Source organism: Gymnoscopelus microlampas, assembly GCF_963454915.1.
Source record: "Gymnoscopelus microlampas genome assembly, chromosome: 5".
Classification (NCBI taxonomy): Eukaryota; Metazoa; Chordata; class Actinopteri; order Myctophiformes; family Myctophidae; genus Gymnoscopelus; species Gymnoscopelus microlampas.
In genome coordinates, this window is record NC_139942.1 from 48784837 (window position 1) to 48804080 (window position 19244).

The following is a 19244-nucleotide window of genomic DNA, read 5'->3' on the forward strand; positions in this document are numbered from 1 at the left end:
AAGGCGTTCTTACAGGCGTCATCATTGTGCAGGCTGGCCTCTTCCTCCAGGTCAACCAATCCAGTCCAATTAGAAGGTGAAGGGTTGTGGTCATCTGCGGAGCTAGTCTGTGTCCCTGTGTGAAGAATATTTTTAAGTAGGTACGTTATCCCATTAAGATCTGAGGCCGCTTCTAAAAAAAAATCTAAATCCTAACAGTTTTTCGGGAAAAAAACATATTTTCACGATTTTTCAAAAATAGCAGATCTACACGCTCATAGCGCGGCACTCGGTGCCGCGCTATGAGCTTGTATATCTGCTATTTTTGAATAGCCAAAGAAATCTAAAATGACACAGATGCATATCCCAGGTTTCAATGGGTTAAACAGTTCAACATCGTCAAAGTACTACAATAGTTTAAGCACACACAACAAAACATAACATAACATTCAAGTTAAATTTGGTAAGGTGTTAAAAAGGCCCCCAAAAATGCAATTGTTCTGCTCCAGTCTTGCATGTATAGATATAGGAATAATGTCTTCCACAACAACATTGAAATCATGTCATTTTAGGTCTGTCTGGCTCTAGACTGGAGCAGAGGGCTCAATGTGATCTTGAATGTGCCACCAAGGTTTTTTTTGTTTTCTTTATTTGTCATTTATGTACAGTACTTTATGTTGAAAAGGTAGGCAGAATAAGCTATTTAGCTTCAGCCTATACCTTTTTTGGTCATAACTATGTAATATTTATTATTATTATTGTTGTTGTTGTTATTTTTATGCGCATGTAGTATAATGTTTGTATAATGAACTGATGACCAAAATAAACAATTTGCAAAGTGAAAAGAAAAGTGAAAAAGTGAAGTGAAAAAGTTTTACAGACGGTCGGAACTACAGGCATCCAGTAGTATAACGGGATTATACCTTTCCTTTTTTGATACAACGTAGGCCTACTACAGTATGTTTATTTGAAACAGAAACTCTGTCAAAGAGAGATGTTGTTGTGAGAAACATGGTTGTCGCCCCAGGCATCCCACACTTTTCTTCCCTCCTGGGTCCCACCACGCTGTGGAATGACCTCCGACCCTCAGTCAGGACTGCAGAATCACCCCCACATATTTCTACCGCAGTGTGAAAACTCTCCCAGCACTCCTCAATGCTTGTATATTCAGTTCACTGTAGATGCTACTCTAGTTAGATGTTAGTGCAATATCGTTGCTGTCGGGCAGAAACCTTGCATCTCTATATTTTGACTTTTTGTTTTGCTGTAAATTAATCTTTGTCATTCAAGAGTCTCACACAATAGAAGCAAAAATAGCCGTTTTACAAGCTCACAACGTGCTATGGTGCGATGCATTGTGAGCTTGCAGAACAGCTTTTTCAACCCATTAAAAATAGCAAAAATAGCAGATATACAAGCTCATAGCGCGGCACTCGGTGCCGCGCTATGAGCTTGTAGATCTGCTATTTTTTTAGAAAAATCTACTGAATTTGTGCAAATATTTGAATATATATATATATTTAAAGCGAACACTTTTAACTCAGATCTTTGCTTCTGGGGGGTCCCTGGAACAACATATTTTGAGATGGGGGTCCTTGGCCAAATACATATCATTTTGGGGGTCCTTGACATGAAAAAGTTTGAGAACCACTGATTATAGCAACAAAAGTTTTAACAAAAAAACTGTTAGGATTTAGAAGACATTTGTAGAATCCCTTGCTTTAAGAAATATATATATATATATTCAAACATTTTCCAAAAGATTTTCATAGCGCTGCACCGATGGCTATTTTTGAATAGCCAAAGTATAAGATAATGGTTAAAGTGGTTAAAACATAAAATGACAAGCGCTTTCCCGGCCTTAAGGTGAAATTTAAAGCGATTAAGTACTGTGCTGTACGTTAGACATCATGTTGTTCGACACAGATGCTAAGTTAGATGTTTACCTGGTATCCTTGTAGCACTAAATAGTTTTCTTTGCTTCTCTCTCTATCTATGGGACCGTTTCCCCTGTCGTTTGTTGACTAGACTTTCTAAATCACTGTGCATAAAGAGTGATTTATTTACAGAGGCATTTAACTCTGCTAAATGCCCTAAATTGTAATTTGTAATTTGTTTGTGGAGCTGCGCATGGCATTAGTTAAGAGACGAGACCAGCAGAGAATTACTGTCTGCCGATGAAGCTTTACAGTCTGCTGTTTGAAATGATTTATCTGTAAGTCTTTATCCTTTTAATTTCCACTTACAGCTTTTCAAACAACAATGTTTTGTTCAGTTTCTCTTAACTTTTTAACACATTAAGACCGGGAACGCATCTGTGTCACTTTTAGATTTCTTTAGGCTATTTTTTTTAAATCGTGAACATTTGTGCAAATCTTTGAATTTATATCTATTTTTTAAAGCGTTAGGATTTAGAATTTTTGTTTTTATCGGCCTCAGGTCTTAATGGGTTAATTGTACTACTTTGTTTTAGATTTTATCTTTTTATTGTGATTTATGTGTTTTACATGTTACAGTCTTGCTTTTGTGGATCACGATTTATCATTGGTTATCGCCTGTTTTTGTTTGGTCATCCTTGATTGGTAAACACTTTGGGTCAGCTCCTGTTGTTTTTAAATGTACTATACAAATAAATATGACTTGAATTTGACTTGCATGTTGCATATTTAAGTTATCATGGCTGCATCCATGCACACTGATCACTTTCGAGATTTTCAAGTGAGCCCTGATCCAGAAAAGGTTGGGAACCGATGGAACCAAGAATTTACGATTCTGTCCCTATTGGTACATAACTGGAACGGCGCCGAGTCGGCTCTAGTGGACTTCGCAACGTTCGCTCAAGTTGCTCAAGTCCACTAGAGACGGCGCGCCTCCGTCGTTGTAACTGTTTTGTGCGAGTGGTCCGTTTCGCTGGGGGCGACAAAAACTATGCCTAAACCTCACCTTAATCCTAATAAAATAATTTACGAATAATTTGAAAAATAAATGACGGCGGATGAGAGGTTCGATCCTCAGGGACTGGGATTGGAAGTCTAATGCTTAACGTAGAACGCCACGGAAGCCATGTGGTATGGCAAGGGTTTGGGAGTTACTTAAAGCGCTCCGCTCATGTGAGAGGCAGTTTCGCGTGAGTCACAGAAGGGGGCGTGGTCAAGTTACTACAATCGGGTAGGAAAACGACACACGCACCCATACACAATTGGCCCGTTTTCGGTGGAGTGAAGCCGGACAGGAAGGGTGATCTACTCTAGATCACTGGCACATAATTCCTACAGGCTGAGGGGGGGCGGCACCTGTCAGCAGGGAGTGTTGGGGCGGGAGGAGTAGTGCGGAGAGGCTCTATACATCCTCCCGTTGGGGGCTCCTCACTGGCAGGTGAGTCAGTAGGATGCAACAGCAGTGACAACACCTGAGTAGGGGGAGGAATTATTTGGCATAACGGCTGAATTGGGGAGAAAAGGGGGTAAAAAAAGGTGCCACACCTGCTGTGGTGCCGGGCGTCTCTGTGGCGTGGTCAGGACTGTCTGTCTGTGAGGAGGGGTCACCTGCCAGGTAGCTCCATGGCTTCCACAGGGAGCTGTAGATCTTCTTGATGGGACCCGACTTCTTCACGTTACCTGAAAGAGACACAGAGTCACTCATGAGACACTGGTGGTTGTGTCCGAATTCAGTCACTCACTTACTACTCCCAACTCCATTGGTTCTCAAAGTGGGGTCCGGGGACCCCCAGGGGTACTTGAGGGGGTTCCAGGGGGTCCCCAGCTAAATGATGGACAGGAACCAAATGGACCCTTATGGGTCTGTAACTCTGAGAGTTAGATTAACATTGATTTTACAATATAGATTGGGGTCCCAGAGATAGAAATGTCATTAAATGGGGGTCCGTAGCCCTAATGCATGTCAAACTGGGGGGTCCTTGAAATTAAAATGATTGAGAATCTCTGCTAGAGCCGTAAAAAAAATCTCTTATGGGGGTCCCTGGCATATCTTTTTAAATGGGGGTCCGCGGGCTAATAAGTGTCAATTTGGAGGTCCTTGACATGAAAAAGTTTGAGAACCACTGCCCTACTCCCTATATAGGGAGTCAGATGTAGAGGACTAATAGTGAACTCCTCTGCAAAAAAAATAATTAAAATCTTTTTGACACTACTCAGGTCGCCGTCAATTAAGTCATCGCTGTCGCGCAATTAAAACTTATCAAAACACAAATGAACGTAGCCTACTATTCTGATAAACATTCATTCTGTGCATTTTTCATTTCGGGTTGGGTATGTGACCCACTCGAGACTTGACTCGGACTCGAGCTCAGAGACTCATGGGCATCTCTGACACGCGCGCACGCACACACACACACACACACGCACACGCACACACACACACACACACACACACACACACACACACACACACACACACACACTCAAAGACCACTTTCCTCTATCAGTCACAAACCGTATATTAATTGCCATTGGAATGTGTTTTACCCATCTCTAAAAAATCACAAAGTGAATAGTCTCAGGAGACAGACATGATGGCTCCCACAGTTTTCAAAATGCTTCAACCTAACAGTCTGTGTACTTCAACTTAACAGTCTGTGTACTTCAACTTAACAGACTGTGTACTTCAACTTAACAGACTGTGTACTTCAACTTAACAGACTGTGTACTTCAACTTAACAGACTGTGTATCTCAATAGCTCTGAAAATGAGTGGAAAATAAAGCCCCTCCTATTTTGCCTTGGCAGTCACATATTAACTCCTACTGGAAAACAATTGAGTTGAACCCTGCATAGCAGAAAGGGAAATTCAAAGAGATATTTTAAAAGACATTTTAACACTTGCGTTGTGTGTGAAAACACAGCGTAATGATCGGTCAAATACCCTGTCCGGCCTGAAGGGCAGATACAGTTTAACAACTTGCTCTTCTTAACTTTTAACGAGTGGAATTACAGACTCTCTCTGTGGCGTTCGATGATTGTGGAAGAGAAACTACAAAGGGAATGACTTCCTTTCTTCCTTCCTAAAAGGACATGCACAAACCTGTATACGATGCTCTAAACATCATGTACCTGCTACTACACCTGCTGTCTGTCTGTCTGTCTGTTTATCAATCTATATATCTAATGTATATCTCTCTGATTATTTGACCTATTTATATATCCTGTGTTCTTTTCTTCTTCTTACCTCTCCTGCTCGACCCTACTGTACCTCTATGCTGTCTCTTCTCACGAAAACTACAAATGATGGAGCATACTCGAAGAATTACATTTTTTTTTGAAAATTTTACCCACTTCTTATACCTGTCAACCTGTGACGTGACAATAAAGAGGATTCTGATTCTTCTTTGTTCCGTCATCTGTGTAGAGTTGAGTTCCCAGACCTGTGTGTACTTTCCCCTAGCCCCCCCCCCCTTACACTCCACCAATCCAAAGGTTTCACAGATTGACTGTACTGAACAGTGTGGGACAGGCTAACATGAGCAAAATCTGTGTTGCCATGGCTACTCAGTGGCAATGGCATTTGTAGCCATGGTTACTGCCTCACTACTAGGCATGCAGTGGGTTATGGCAGCACTCTGTGTTCAGAGTGGAATGGAGGTTATCTGTGGATATGTTTGGAAGCATAGACCAAACAGTGTTTGGTCTATGCTTCCAATGATCGCAGCATCACAGAGCTAGTTACAACTCTGTTTTTGACTACCTCTTAACCCATTGAGACCTGAAGCCGATTCTACATGTCTCCTAAATCCCAACAGTTTTCTAAAAAACGTATGTTTCTATATCAGTGGTGCTCAATACTTTTCATGTCAAGGACCCCCAGAATTATATGTCATATATATGTCATATATATTCATGGCCGCGGACCCCCATCTCAAAATATGTTGTTCCAGGGACCCCCAGAAGCAAAGATTTGAGTTAAAAATGTTTGCTTTAAAAATATATATATTCAAAGATTTGCACATATTTTCACTATTTTTCAAAAATAGCAGATCTACAAGCTCATAGCGCGGCACTCGGTGCCGCGCTATGAGCTTGTAGATCTGCTATTTTTGAATAGCCAAAGTGTAAAATAATGCTTTTTAGCTCAAATAAAAAAATGACAGATGCGTTCCAGGTCTTAATGGGTTAACCACGTAAGCCCCTATATACGTTGTCACACTACAAATAGAGAAAATGGCAGATCTCCAAGCCCACAACGCGATGTGACGTCCTGCCATTTTTAGCCTGTAATTACATGCCCCAAAATAGGGGTGGCACGTTGAAAGTGGTTAAACGTCTAAAAAGCAGTTCCCACAGTTTCCAGGTTAATACCATTTCCCTGAAATCACAGAGGAAACCAAATGAACGGCTGTCACAAACTACAAGTTAATTTCCCCTCCGCTCCACAAGTTGACACTAAGTGGTGGTTCCCTCTATAAATACAGGCCTGGATGGATGAGGACTTTTTCCCTTTGTCTCCAAAGCACATGTCAGCTGGATCATGAGTTTGTTGATGTTTGCCATGTGTCTTTGGAATTGCTTTCGATGTACGGTAAGTCACAGTTTGTTGTGTTGTTACAGAATTGAAATAAAGTGTAATGGATCATTGTGATCTATAAGTTGCTTAAAGGGGTAGTTCACCAAAAAAAATCTTGTTTTCTATCAATTACAAACCCCATGAAACATTGAATTCATGGAGATATTTTTGTTTTCGTCGCATTTCCTTAGACAATAATTTGATGACCGGCGGAAAGATGCTAATGTATCCGGTATCCACTCTATACCAGCAGTCATCAGCCACTGGAGTAGTGTTGGTGTTTACCTGCACAAACTGTATTTTGGTGTTTTTGCCTAAAACATCCCTGTCTACCAAAACAAACAGTGAAAACACCAAAATACAGCGAGAGGACAATGCTCTTCTGCAGGTAAACAACACCACCACCAGGGCCGGCCCTAGGCAATTTGGCGCCCTAGGCAATATTTGTCCTGGCACCCCCCCCCCCCCCCCACCCCCCATTTAAAAATAAGAGCATCTCAGTCTCTTTTAAACAGAAAGTAATAAAGAGGACAGGAGCCTGTCCCATGTCTGACAGCGCGGGACAAAGTTTAAACTTCAAACTTTAATATTATGATGTAAAAAGTTTGTCTAATTATTATTTTGATTATATATTACTTCAATGTGCAATGTTATGATTTAAAGGTAAGATTTAAAAGGAAAAAGGAAAACTGGATAATTCAGATCCTTAACTCACATTTTTAAGATATTAATATTCAAAAGAAATGAATTAAATCAAAGGAACCCCCCCTCCCCTAAAAAAAACAAAAAAAAAACAGTTTCAAGAAGTAGTGAAAATTGCCGATCTACAAGCTCACAACGAGATCTAGATCGGCTATTTTCACTAGTTTGGGTCAAATTTCTCTTTTGGGGTCTCAAGCTACACAAAAAGTGTGTTGAAACACTGTATTTACAAGTTACCTCTGTAGCAGTAAGCGTCGTAGAGGCTTACCTCTGTAGCAGTAAGCGTCGTAGAGGCCGGTGGTCTCGTCCGCGGTGCTGTTGTTGTTGAACGCCACGGTGTAGACGCCGGGCCGGTCTCCGCCGCAGTCCTCCTGGCGAGGCCGGGTGACCGGGTAGCGGACGCTGCCGTCGGACAGCCAGCCCGGGGAGCAGCTGTCCAGACCGGCCTTCCACGCCAGGTAGAGCTGACCCACCGTCGCCAGCTGTCCTCCCAAGGACACGCAGCGGTCTGAGGCCGACGACAGCGTCAGCCTCCCTGGGACGGAGTAATGGAACACCTCACCTAGACAGAGGAGAGAGAGAGAGACGGCGGGGTGCATGTCTGAGTGTGAGGGAGTGGATTCAACCGTGTATCGTCGTTGTCGGGTGGAAAGCTTGTATGTCCAAAACGTTATTATTTTTCAAGATACGGAAACAAATACCATGTGTTCCAATGGTTCCAATGAAGTAGAGTAGTTGGTTAGTCACAAGCTCTTGTTAAAGGACTACTTCGTTTTTTTACAACCAAGGTTTATTTTTTAGATTGTAATTAAAGTAAATAAAAGATGAGTGTTAAATTTTTTTTATTTACTGCTTTCTATAGTTTTAGCAATTTTCGCGATATTTTTTACAGTGGGCGGGGGCATGCTGTCCGGTGGCTAAATATGTCTTTTTTTACACAATAACCCCGCATTTTCTTTATTATTATTTACAGTAGCTCTTCTAGCCCCCGATAACTCACATCTGGCCATCAAAGACCACAGGACATTTTTATTGTGTAAAAAAGGCATATTTAGCCACCGGACAGAATGCCCCCGCCCACTGTAAAAATGATCGCGAAAATTGCTAAAACTATAGAAAGCAGTAAATGAAAAAAAAATAACACTCATCAAGCTAAAATATAAACCTTGGTTGTAAAAAAAACAAAATTGTCCTTTAAAGTTCACCCCCAAAATGACATTTTTTTTAATCGATTAGTCACCCCACGGATACTTTAATTCAAGGATATGTTTTGGTTTTTGTCATATTCCTAAGCCAATCATTTGATGACCGGCAGCGGTACCGTGTCTCAGTGTCTCAGTTTTTTTGTTCTCCACTAAAAGCGTTCATGCTGCAAAAAAACGTTAGACCTGGAAACATCAACATTGTCAGATGGGTTGCAAATTACTCACATAATAATATGGCCTCATTGACCACAAGACTGCGATGCATTTTAATTATCTCAAAAACAGGTTGGCCTAAAGTCAAAATTATTTCATCATTGTAATGATAAAAAGGCAACTTTTGTGACTTTTGATTTAATTTGACAAAATCCTGTGCTCGTTTATCACGCCAACCTCTGACTCCCTACGTTGCACACTGACACATAATAACAGTGTTATACATCATTAACCCATTAAGACCTGGAACTGTGTCATTTTTAGATTTTAGCTAAAAAGCATTATTTTACCCTTTGGGCTATTCAAAAATCGTGAAAATGTGTGCAAATCTTTGAATATATAAATTTTTAAAGCAAACATTTTTAACTCAAATCTTTGCTTCTTGGGGTCCCTGGAACAAAATATTTTGATGGGGGTCCGCGGCCAAATACATATAATTTTGGGGGTCCTTGACATGAAAAAGTTTGAGCACCACTGATATAGAAACATACGTTTTTCAGAAAACTGTTGGGATTTAGGAGACATGTAGAATCGGCTTCAGGTCTCAATGGGTTAAGATATTCACTCTCATTGACTTCAGTGCAGTACTTTACTAATTGCAGACAGAAATAAGATTAGTGTCAACTGACAGCTGTGCTGTCCTGATGGTCTTGTTTTTTTAAGGTATTTTTTAGGTGTGTGTGTGTGTGCGTGTGCGTGTGCATGTGCATGTGCATGTGCATGTGTGCGTGCGTGCGTGCGTGTGTGTGTGTGTGTATGTGTTTGCGCGCACATCCACCTGTTTCTGCCCATCTGTGGTGAACACTTGTGGTTTAAAAGTCAACGGACAATATCCTGCGCTACTTTCACAATGTCCAAACTCTAATTCAAAACTACAATTGTGTTTAAAATGCAAAAAAATAAGTATCCTGTATTAAACTCAAGTAAACAGAACTTCATTCAACTCGTAATTCATCCAGTAAAAACCTCCTAGGCATGTGCCTGTTTTACTTTTCATGATAGTAAAAGACACACACACACACACACACACACACACACACACACACACACACACACACACACACACACACACACACACACACACACACACACACACACACACTGTGTATCCCTGCTATAAACCTGCTATAAATACTGAATTGTGTACACATTTCATTGTCTAATAATAATACTCGATGACAAATGGATGTTTTGAGATTATGTATTATCTTCAAAATTAGAATTACAATTAGGAAAAGATACGGGTTGGGTGTAGGGCTCGGATTTGACATTTAGAGGTTAGGTTTAGGGCTTTTAGAGTTATAGTTATGCCTGATTTATACTTGAGCTTGTAGATCTGCTATTTTTCAACTGTGGGCTTACAAAAAAATGCCTTTTTTTATGTCATTCATAAAATCCATAAAAGTAAAGTACCACAAACGTGTATGTGTGTGTGTGCGTGAGTGCGTGCGTGTATGCGTGCATGTGCATGTGCGTGTGCGTGTGCGTGTGCGTTCACATACCATCCATTTCTGTGGCAAAACAGTACACATCGAACATCTCGTTGGGGTCTTTCTTCCCATAGCTCAGCAGTCCAGCATAGTACTCCTTGCGTCCATAGCAACCAGTCTCTGGTGAGTGGACCAGATATCTGTAGAGAGGACAGCCATCATCATCATCTTCATCATCATCATCATCACCTTCATCATCGGTACTAACAGCTATTGCTTTGATCTTTTATGCCTCTAGTACAGTGGTTCTCAACCAGTGGTCCGGGGACCACCAGTGGTCCTTGAAGGGATTCCAGGTGGTCCCCAGCTAAATGATAGATAGCTATAGGAACCAAATGGACCCTTATGGGTCTGTAACTCTGAGTGTGTACAAATGGAACCAAATGGACCCTAACGGGTCCATTTGGTTCCATTTGTACACTCCCAGAGTTACATTAACATTGATGTTTACAATATATAATTGGGGTCCCAGAGATACTGTAGAAATGCCATTAAATGGGGGTCCGTAGCCCTAATGCATGTTAAACTGGGGGTCCTTGATATTAAAGTGGTTGAAAATCACTGCTAGAGCCGTAAAATCTGCTCTTATGAGGGTCCTTGGCATATCTTTTCAAATGGGGGGTCCTTGACATGAAAAAGGTTGAAAACCACTGCTCTAGTACAAATGCAAACAAATGAAGCCATAAGGGTCCATCTATACCCTTTTCCCCCCTTTTTTCCCCGTTTGAGAGTCTGAAACGTTGCAGCAAGATCACCCTTTCCACTGAGGATACTAGGGGTGTGCCGATACTGTATATCGTCCCGCGATATATCGCGATACGTTTTCGTGACGATATGTATAGTTTTGGGGGGATAAAATATCGTTGTATTTTTTATTTATTTTACAATCATTATAATCAGGCATGCAAACAGCCCCGAGGTGAAAAGGGTGACAACATGTTGTTTTTTTTCGGGTCAGGTGTCACACTATTGCCCTATTTGGATTCAAAACGGCTATTGTAGCTGAAAAGCTACAAGTTTGCATGTCTGAATAATGCAAAAACAGAATTATTTGTTTGCATTTGCTTTTTTCTCCCCCATATATTTTCATAATAAAAAAAGTGCGTATCGTATCGAAATCGTATCAAAGTTGTGAGCCAAATATCGTATCGTATCGTTTCGTGAAATTAGTGTATCGGCACACCCCTAGAGGATACCCAGTAAAATCCTGACTCTGACAGAGTACGAATGGAACCACACGGACCCGTTGTGGAGTTGGGAGTCACGCCGCGGGCAGCGGCGAGGGAATCAATCGGCGCGTGTATTGGATGGAGTGGACTGGGCTTACCGTACGGTCTGGTCTGCCAACCAGCTGGCCGCACAGCTGGTGTAGCCGTCGTAGAACGCCGCCCAGAGCTGTGGCGGGGTGGCGATCCGGGCCGAGTTCTCCTGACAGGCCCGCTGGGCGTCAGCGAAGGAGAGAGCGTACCGCGTGCCAGGAGTCTGATAGTGGAACACCACACCTATACACACACACACACACACACACACACACACACACACACACACACACACACACACACACACACACACACACACACACACACACACACACACACACACACACACACACACACACACACACACACACACACACACACACACACACACAGTGGGGAGGTTAGGTGGTGATGGACCGGTGAGGGTACAAAATGTACAGTGGTTGAAGGAGTACTCAGATGTTTTACTTAAAGGGATAGTTCACCCCCAAAATGACTTTTTTTCTATTGATTAGTCACCCCATGGAGACTGGAATTCATGGATTTTGGGGGGTTTTGTCGCATTCCTAAGCCAATAATTTGATGACCGGCAGCGGTTCCGGTAGGAGACACAAAGATTCTCTTTTGTGTCTCCTACCGGAACCGCTGCCTAAAGGTCTGCTGGTCATCAAATTATTGGCTTAGGAATGCGACAAAAACTAAACAATATCCATGAATCCATGGGGTGACTAATTGATAGAATTTCTTTTTTGGGTGAACTATCCCTTTAACCCATTAAGACCAGAGGCAATTCTTAAAAATGTTTTCTAAATCCTAACAGTTTTTTGAAAAAAATCAAAAAAAAAAAAATTCAAGATTTTTCAAAAATAGCAGATCTACAAGCTCATAGCGCGGCACTCGGTGCCGCGCTATGAGCTTGTAGATCTGCTATTTTTGAATAGCCAAAGAAATCTAAAGTGACACAGATGCGTTCCAGGTCTTAATGGGTAAGTAAGAGTAAGACTATCAATACTGCGATGTAGAAATACTCTGCTACAAGTAAAAGTCCGGAATTCAAAATTGACTTGAGTAAAAGTACAAACGTACTGGCATCAAAATGTGCTTGAAGTACCAAAAGTAGAAAGTACTCATTATGCAGAAAGGAGCGCTATAGGGGATCTTTTCTGCCTGCAGCAATAAGACTGTACAACTCCACATGTGGTTGGCTCCATCAAGCTGATCAGGCTGTTTAGGATGGGGGGGGGGGGTGGGATGCAAGCCATGGGACTCTTTAGTACTGTTTGGTCTGTCCATTTTTAATATTGTAGGTTGACAATGCTTTGATGCCTATTTTAGATGGATGCCAAGTCAGAACCTCTGGCCCAAATGTTTCATATACTGTCTGATTGGAAACCTATATATGTCCAAAACTTTTACTTAAGTAAAAGTATCAATACTGCAATGTATAAATACTCTGTTACAAGTAAAAGTCTGGAATTCAAAATGTACTTAAAGTAAGTAAGTAAAAGTACAAAATATTGGTATCAAAATGTACTTGAAGTACCAAAAGTAGAAAGTATTCACTATGCAGAATGTCCCATTTCACAAGTTTTCAAATGTATAAAACGCATACAAATCCTTTGACAATAGCAGATCTACAAGCTCACAATGCGTCGCATCGCGAGTCGCGACGCATTGTGAGCTTGTAGATCTGCTATTTTCAAATGGCCAAAATGTATACAGGGCTTAAGTGGTTAATGTATGTTTCGTAATAATAATCAAAATCTACAAAGTAACTAGTAACTAAAGTTTTCATATAATTACAGTGGAGTAAAAGTACAATATTTGCCTCTGAGATGTAGTGGAGTAGAAGTAAAAGTATTGGAAATTTGAAATACCCCAGTAAAGTACAAATAGCTAAAAAATTGTACTTGAGTTCAGTACTTGAGTACATGTACTTAGTTACATTCCACCACTGCACATGTCATGGAGATGAAGTGTAAAATAAGCCATTTACTTCACTGAGAAAAAAAACCCAGAAAAGTTTAAACGTGGAGACACAAGGTTTCTGCCCGACAGCAAAACGATATAGGGTTTAAGTGTTTAATTGATCCATGGATGCATTTCAGAATCAATAAGACGCTGGCGGAGCACGATGACCAATGGATCAGTTAAACCCTGTGTGTGAGCTTTACTCTAGGATTTCATGGTCGGCCGACCGCGGCCAGAAATTGGCATTGGTATTCAGTTACGGATAATTAGTCACAGATAATGAAAATACAAACACAGACAGGCGGCAGGGAAAGTTGCGGTTAATGTAATTAAAGACATATTAAGCCATTAAGACCGGGAACGCATCTGTGTGTCATTTTTAGATTTCTTTGGCTATTCCAAAAAATTGCAGATATACAAGCTTGTAGATCTGCTATTCTTTTGAAAAAACGTGAAAAATTGTGCAAATCTTTGAATATATGTATTTTTCAAAGCGAAAATGTTTAACTCAAATCTTTGCTTCTACAAATGTCTTCTACATCCTAAGAGTTTTTTATTTTTGTTTTACTTGCAATCAGTGGTTCTCAAAAAATGTTCATGTCAAGGACCGCCAAAATGATATGTATTTGTCCACGGACCCCAGCATCTCAAAATTTTTTGTTTCAGGGACCCCCAGAAGCAAAGATTTGAGTTCAAATGTATATATATATATATATATTCAAAGATTTGCAAAAATATCAGATCAACAAGCTCGTCGAGCTTGTATATCTGCTATTTTTTAATAGCCAAAGAAATCTTAAAATGACACACAGATGCGTTCCTGGTCTTAATGGGTTAAATGACAGAATGCGAGGCGATACCGGTGATGCTTTCACAGCGAGAACAGCAAATGGAATCTAAATACAAGAAAAAAATCCGCCCCGCCCCCCCCCCCACCCGTTTCCAAACCCTACACTTTATCTATATCTCCATCTACAGTATATGATGGCACACCCGACCCTGAAAGTGAAAAGGCCTGTGAATCAATTTATTTTCCAGTCCGTTTCGCTTCCACACAAGCTTTTCTCTCCGTCTACCTGAAGCACTTTCAATTATCTGTTCATTGGGGGGTACGAAAATAGCTGATCTACAGCATACAAGCTCAAAACGCCTGTGTGTGGTTGACCTCGTAGATCGGCAATTCTTGGTGCCCGACACTAAAGCTTTTTAAATCTGGCCTGAAACAAAAATAGACAAACGTCCACGAATGCACTTTTTAGTATTTTATTTCCCCCCAAAACACCTAAACGGTCCCATATGCAGGCTATACACCGTGCAGGCCTGGAAAGACATTATAATATCAAAAATAAGACTTGCAAACAAATACTTTTGTGAAGGAGGCCGATGCACACCTCAAGGTTGGTGACAGACGGTGCGTAAAGTCAAAAAATACATATATTCAAAAGGGGATCTCTGATGGTGAAATCAAAGAAAGGGACCTTTTCTTTGATTTCACCATCAGAGATCCACCTTCTGAAACAAACAAATACTGAAAGGCAAAAGGAAAAACTCAGGTGCCTAATACATATTAGGACGGTTATACCCTTCCAGGAAGGGCCCTGGCAAGCTCTCTCACCCTAATCTGAGTTCCCAGAAGTTTTCGCCAGCTCTCGCATACAAACGGGAGGGGCGAGGAACTTCTGGGCCAGAGCCCTGGTATTTGTGGGCGGGATGTAACTTACGCTCAGAATCTGAGCGGACACACGCCTCTTACCGGTCTGAGAGCTGTGCAACTCGTCTAAAAAGTCAGACGAGAGGCAAACAGCAGTACACAACAATGGCGGCCGCAATTTCTCAAGGGGAAATTGCTTCCCGTCGGTCCTATTTACATGCAACACCCACTGCATGTGGATCCCGCCCCCTTTTCTTCATTGGCTGTCCCAGACTACTCTCACCCAGGCTGTCCTCAGCAGCCTGCCCAACAAGCCAAACTAAAAACATAGGCCTATATGCTCAACACTTCCAGCTTGGCTTATATAGCAGGTCGACCATACCAAGACAACGATTAGTAATTGGTAATTCAATTAACTCGTGTAAAGCTAACACGAGGCCTATGAGTCAACTACACCAGGGGTCTTCAACAGGGGGTCCGGGACCCCAAGGGGGTCCTCAGAGCTACTACAGGGGGTCCGCCAAATCTTTGTGTGATATTTCTTTTCTTTACATTAAACACTTGAACCCTAGCATCCCCTTTTCTACAAGCTCACAACGCCTCGCAGTGAGCTTGTAGATCAGCTATTTTTGGCAAAGAGGCTATAGGTGTAGAGGGAAATTCGATCTGAAACACAATTTTATACAATATAGAGGGGGTCCCTGCTTTATCTCTCTCTCAGCTAGGGGGTCCTTGGCCTGAAAAGGTTGAAGACCCCTGAACTACACAATTACATAAAGGTTTTACCTCCAACTCCAAATACATTTTCCAGGGCGCCAATTCATTGACAAAATCTTTAAAATAGCTCTTAACCATGAAATACACACCCCTCCTCCTCCTCTACAGTACTACAGGCATCTTCCCAATCAATTGCCAGCACTGCAGAGGATAGAGAGACCGGGCGGTGACCTATAATCAATCAACCCTTTTCACGGTTTCAATGAACCAACATGTTTAAAAACATTGCAGTGTCCTACTGTCCTTGTGATATTGTTTAACACATCCACTGCCAAGGGCTAATCTCAGAATGTACTCAGCAGTGCCAAGGTTTTATTGTTGTTTTTTGTTTTTTTCACGTCGCCATAGGCCCCGTTAAAATCCTTTAGAATGCGCGATGGACTGTTTGTAAACAACGTGCACATGTCCCTGTGTCTACGAGTGCAGACCACGTGTCAAACGGAGCCGCCATGTTTGAGTTCTGACCGTTTATGTTAATATGGGAAATGCAAGGAGAAAAAACTACACAGGCTAAACATGGGTTTTAGTGTGCGCCTTAGAATGGAGGCCGACGGGAAACAAAAAACGGGATCGCACTTCCGGTCGACTTCCGGTGGTGTTACACTGAAAATGGTCCGTCTAGAAAATTGAAAAAAAATAAAAAAATTGAAAAAAAGGAAAAAGCACCCGGACTGTAGCACTACTGTCTCGGCGCTTAACAGTTGGATTTAACGGACCGTAGGACTACGTTCTTGGCGGTTAATGTGTTAAGAATGCATTCAGATTATGTGTGTGTGTGTGTGTGTGTGCGTGCGTGCGTGCGTGCGTGCGTGCGTGCGTGCGTGCGTGCGTGCGTGCGTGCGTGCGTGCGTGCGTGCGTGCGTGCGTGCGTGCGTGCGTGCGTGCGTGCGTGCGTGTGCGTGCGTGTGCATGCAAAGTTTCTCGTTACTGTGCCCTGTGACACTCCTCATTAAATCTCATATTGTATTGTAGGATTGTTTATTCATTCTGCCTTTTCCCCAGCTGTCTTTATTTCTGAAAACTATTTAGAAACGTACAAATTAAAGCCCCGAATCCGACATCAGCCCCTGAAATAATGTGAAAAAAAAAGACAGGAGGAGCTCAAAGCGACACCCACATGCCTCCACGTAGCTACAGATCTCACTACGAGTCTTTAACTCTGACAGTATACAAATGGAACCAAATGGACCCTTTGGTTCCGTTTCAACAGAATGTAATTAACACAGAGGATTTTACACTGTACTGTATATTGGGATTCCAGAGATGGGAAAAAAAAGGTATTGAATGGGGGACCGTGGCTTAAAGGGATAGTTCACCAAAAAAAAAAAATCTATCGATTAGTCACCCAATGGAGACTTGAATTCATGGAGATTGTTTTTGTTTTTGACACATACCTAAACCAATAATTTGATGACCAGTGGACCGGTGAAGTATCCCTTTAATGAATATCAAACTGAAAACATTGACAATGAATCGGTTAAGTCATGGTTGGTACTCACCAGTGACTGCCAGGGCCACCGTGTCTCTCTCGTAGTCGTCACCCATGACAACCTGACAGCGGTAAGTGCCCGAGTCGTTGGTCCGGAGGCGGTGGATCTCCATGGTAGCGTTCAGGGCGTTGGCGCCGTAGCCTGGCAGCCTGACGCGGCCGATGAAAGCCTTGTTCACCTTGATGACGTCACCTGGGAGGGCACAGGGAGGGGTCCTTCGTTAGCGAAATGCACGCACGCAGTTACGCACGCACGCACACACACACACACACACACACACACACACAGACCACCTGCATTTTTTATAAACGCAGATTAAAAGTAGTGGTTCTCAAAGTGGGGTCTTTAGGTGGGTTTCCCAGCTAAATTACTGATAGTTAGGAACCAAATGGACCCTTACAGATCTGTAACTATGAGAGTGTACAAATGGAGCCAAATAGTTGGACCTGTAGTTGGTTCTACTTGGTACACTCTCAGACTCCAAATTACGGGGGATCCATATTATGCATACCAGTGGTCGAAAAAGTACTTGTATGTTTTACTTAAGTAAAAGTATCAATACTGCAATGTAGAAATACTCTGTTATAAGTAAAAAAAAAAAAACTGTGTTCAAAATGTTACGGAGTAAAAGTACAAGTATTGGCATCAAAATATACTTTAAGTGCCAATAGTAAAATTACTAACATGTTTGAAAATAGCAGATCTACAAGCTCACAACGCATGTATAAAATAGGGCTAAAGTGGTTAATGTATGTTTCATAATATCATAATTTATATCTGAAAAGTAACTAGTAACTTAAGTTGTCATATAATTGTAGTGGAGTAAAAGTATAATTTGCCTCTGAGATGTAGTGGAGTAGAAGTAAAAGTACTGAAAACTGGAAATACTCCAGTAGTAAAAGTAAAAATACCTCAAAATTGTACTTAAGTAGAGTACTTGAGTAAATGTACTAAGTTACTTTACACCACTGACGCATACCAAACTGGGAGTCCTTGAAATTAAAAAGTTTGAGAACCACTGATAAAAAGAAAGAAAGAAAGAAAGAAAGAAGACGGATTCCATTGTCTAGTTACCCCGAGCAGAGAGAACAGTCTGCTCCACAGGGGGTCCCTGGCCCCTCGCTGGTCGCCAGGACCGGGTCCACAGGACGTGTGGTGGTTGGGTGTCGGCGCCGAGCTGGAGGGTGAAGGCACAGGGCAGGAGAGCTCTGCCGGCCAGGGTCTCTCGCACCGTGGGGTGGGTGACCTTACGCATGGTCACTGCAGAGGAGGCTGTGGCTGTGGAAAGACACATTCAGGGGGAGAATGAGGACACGGTTAAGCCACTTAAGCCATTGAGACCTGAAGCCGATTCTACATGTCTCCTAAATCTCAACAGTGTTCTGAAAAACGTATGTTTCTATATCAGTGGTGTTCAATCTTTTTCATGTCAAGGACCCCCAAAATGATATGTATTTGGCCGTGGACCCCCATCAAAATATTTTGTTCCAGGGACCCCCAGAAGCAAAGATTTGAGTTACAAATGTTCGCTTTAGAAATATATATATTCAAAGATTTGCACACATTTTCACAAATTTTCAAAAATAGCAGATCTACAAGCTCGTAGCGCGGCACTCGGTGCCGCGCTATGAGCTTGTATATCTGCTATTTTTGAATAGCCCAAAGTGTAAAATAATGCTTTTTAGCTCAAATCTAAAAATGACACAGTTCCAGGTCTTAATGGGTTAAGCCCTGTTTCTTCATCAAACGGTAGTGTCAAACGAAAGTAGTGGAAATAGGCGATCTGAAGGCTCGATCTGGAATGTTTTTTTTTTTTATTCTTTGGATTTTATTTTTTAACATGTTAAACCTAAAATGACATGCCCAAAATAGAGACACCAGTTCTCCTTCTATAGCACTGCCACCAAGGAATGGAATAGTCTAACCCCATCCCTCAAAAAATGCAGTTCGCTGGGCTCATTCAAAACAGCCCTAAAAACTCATCTTTCTGGA

At 41.8% G+C, this 19244-nt stretch overlaps 1 protein-coding gene across 1 annotated transcript in view; it reads right to left on the reverse strand.

The window, feature by feature from the left end:
* LOC311045150 (neurocan core protein-like) overlaps positions 1-19244 on the reverse strand; it is a gene marked incomplete at both ends in the record, with an annotated part of 140000 nt that overhangs the window by 45520 nt on the left and 75236 nt on the right. The window contains 7 exons of the mRNA XM_084056960.1: positions 14-115; positions 3462-3596; positions 7465-7758; positions 10117-10244; positions 11432-11606; positions 17262-17444; positions 18327-18530. Of these exons, the coding sequence (XP_083913086.1) occupies positions 14-115; positions 3462-3596; positions 7465-7758; positions 10117-10244; positions 11432-11606; positions 17262-17444; positions 18327-18530 (1221 nt within the window). The remainder of the gene's footprint in view (positions 1-13; positions 116-3461; positions 3597-7464; positions 7759-10116; positions 10245-11431; positions 11607-17261; positions 17445-18326; positions 18531-19244) is intronic.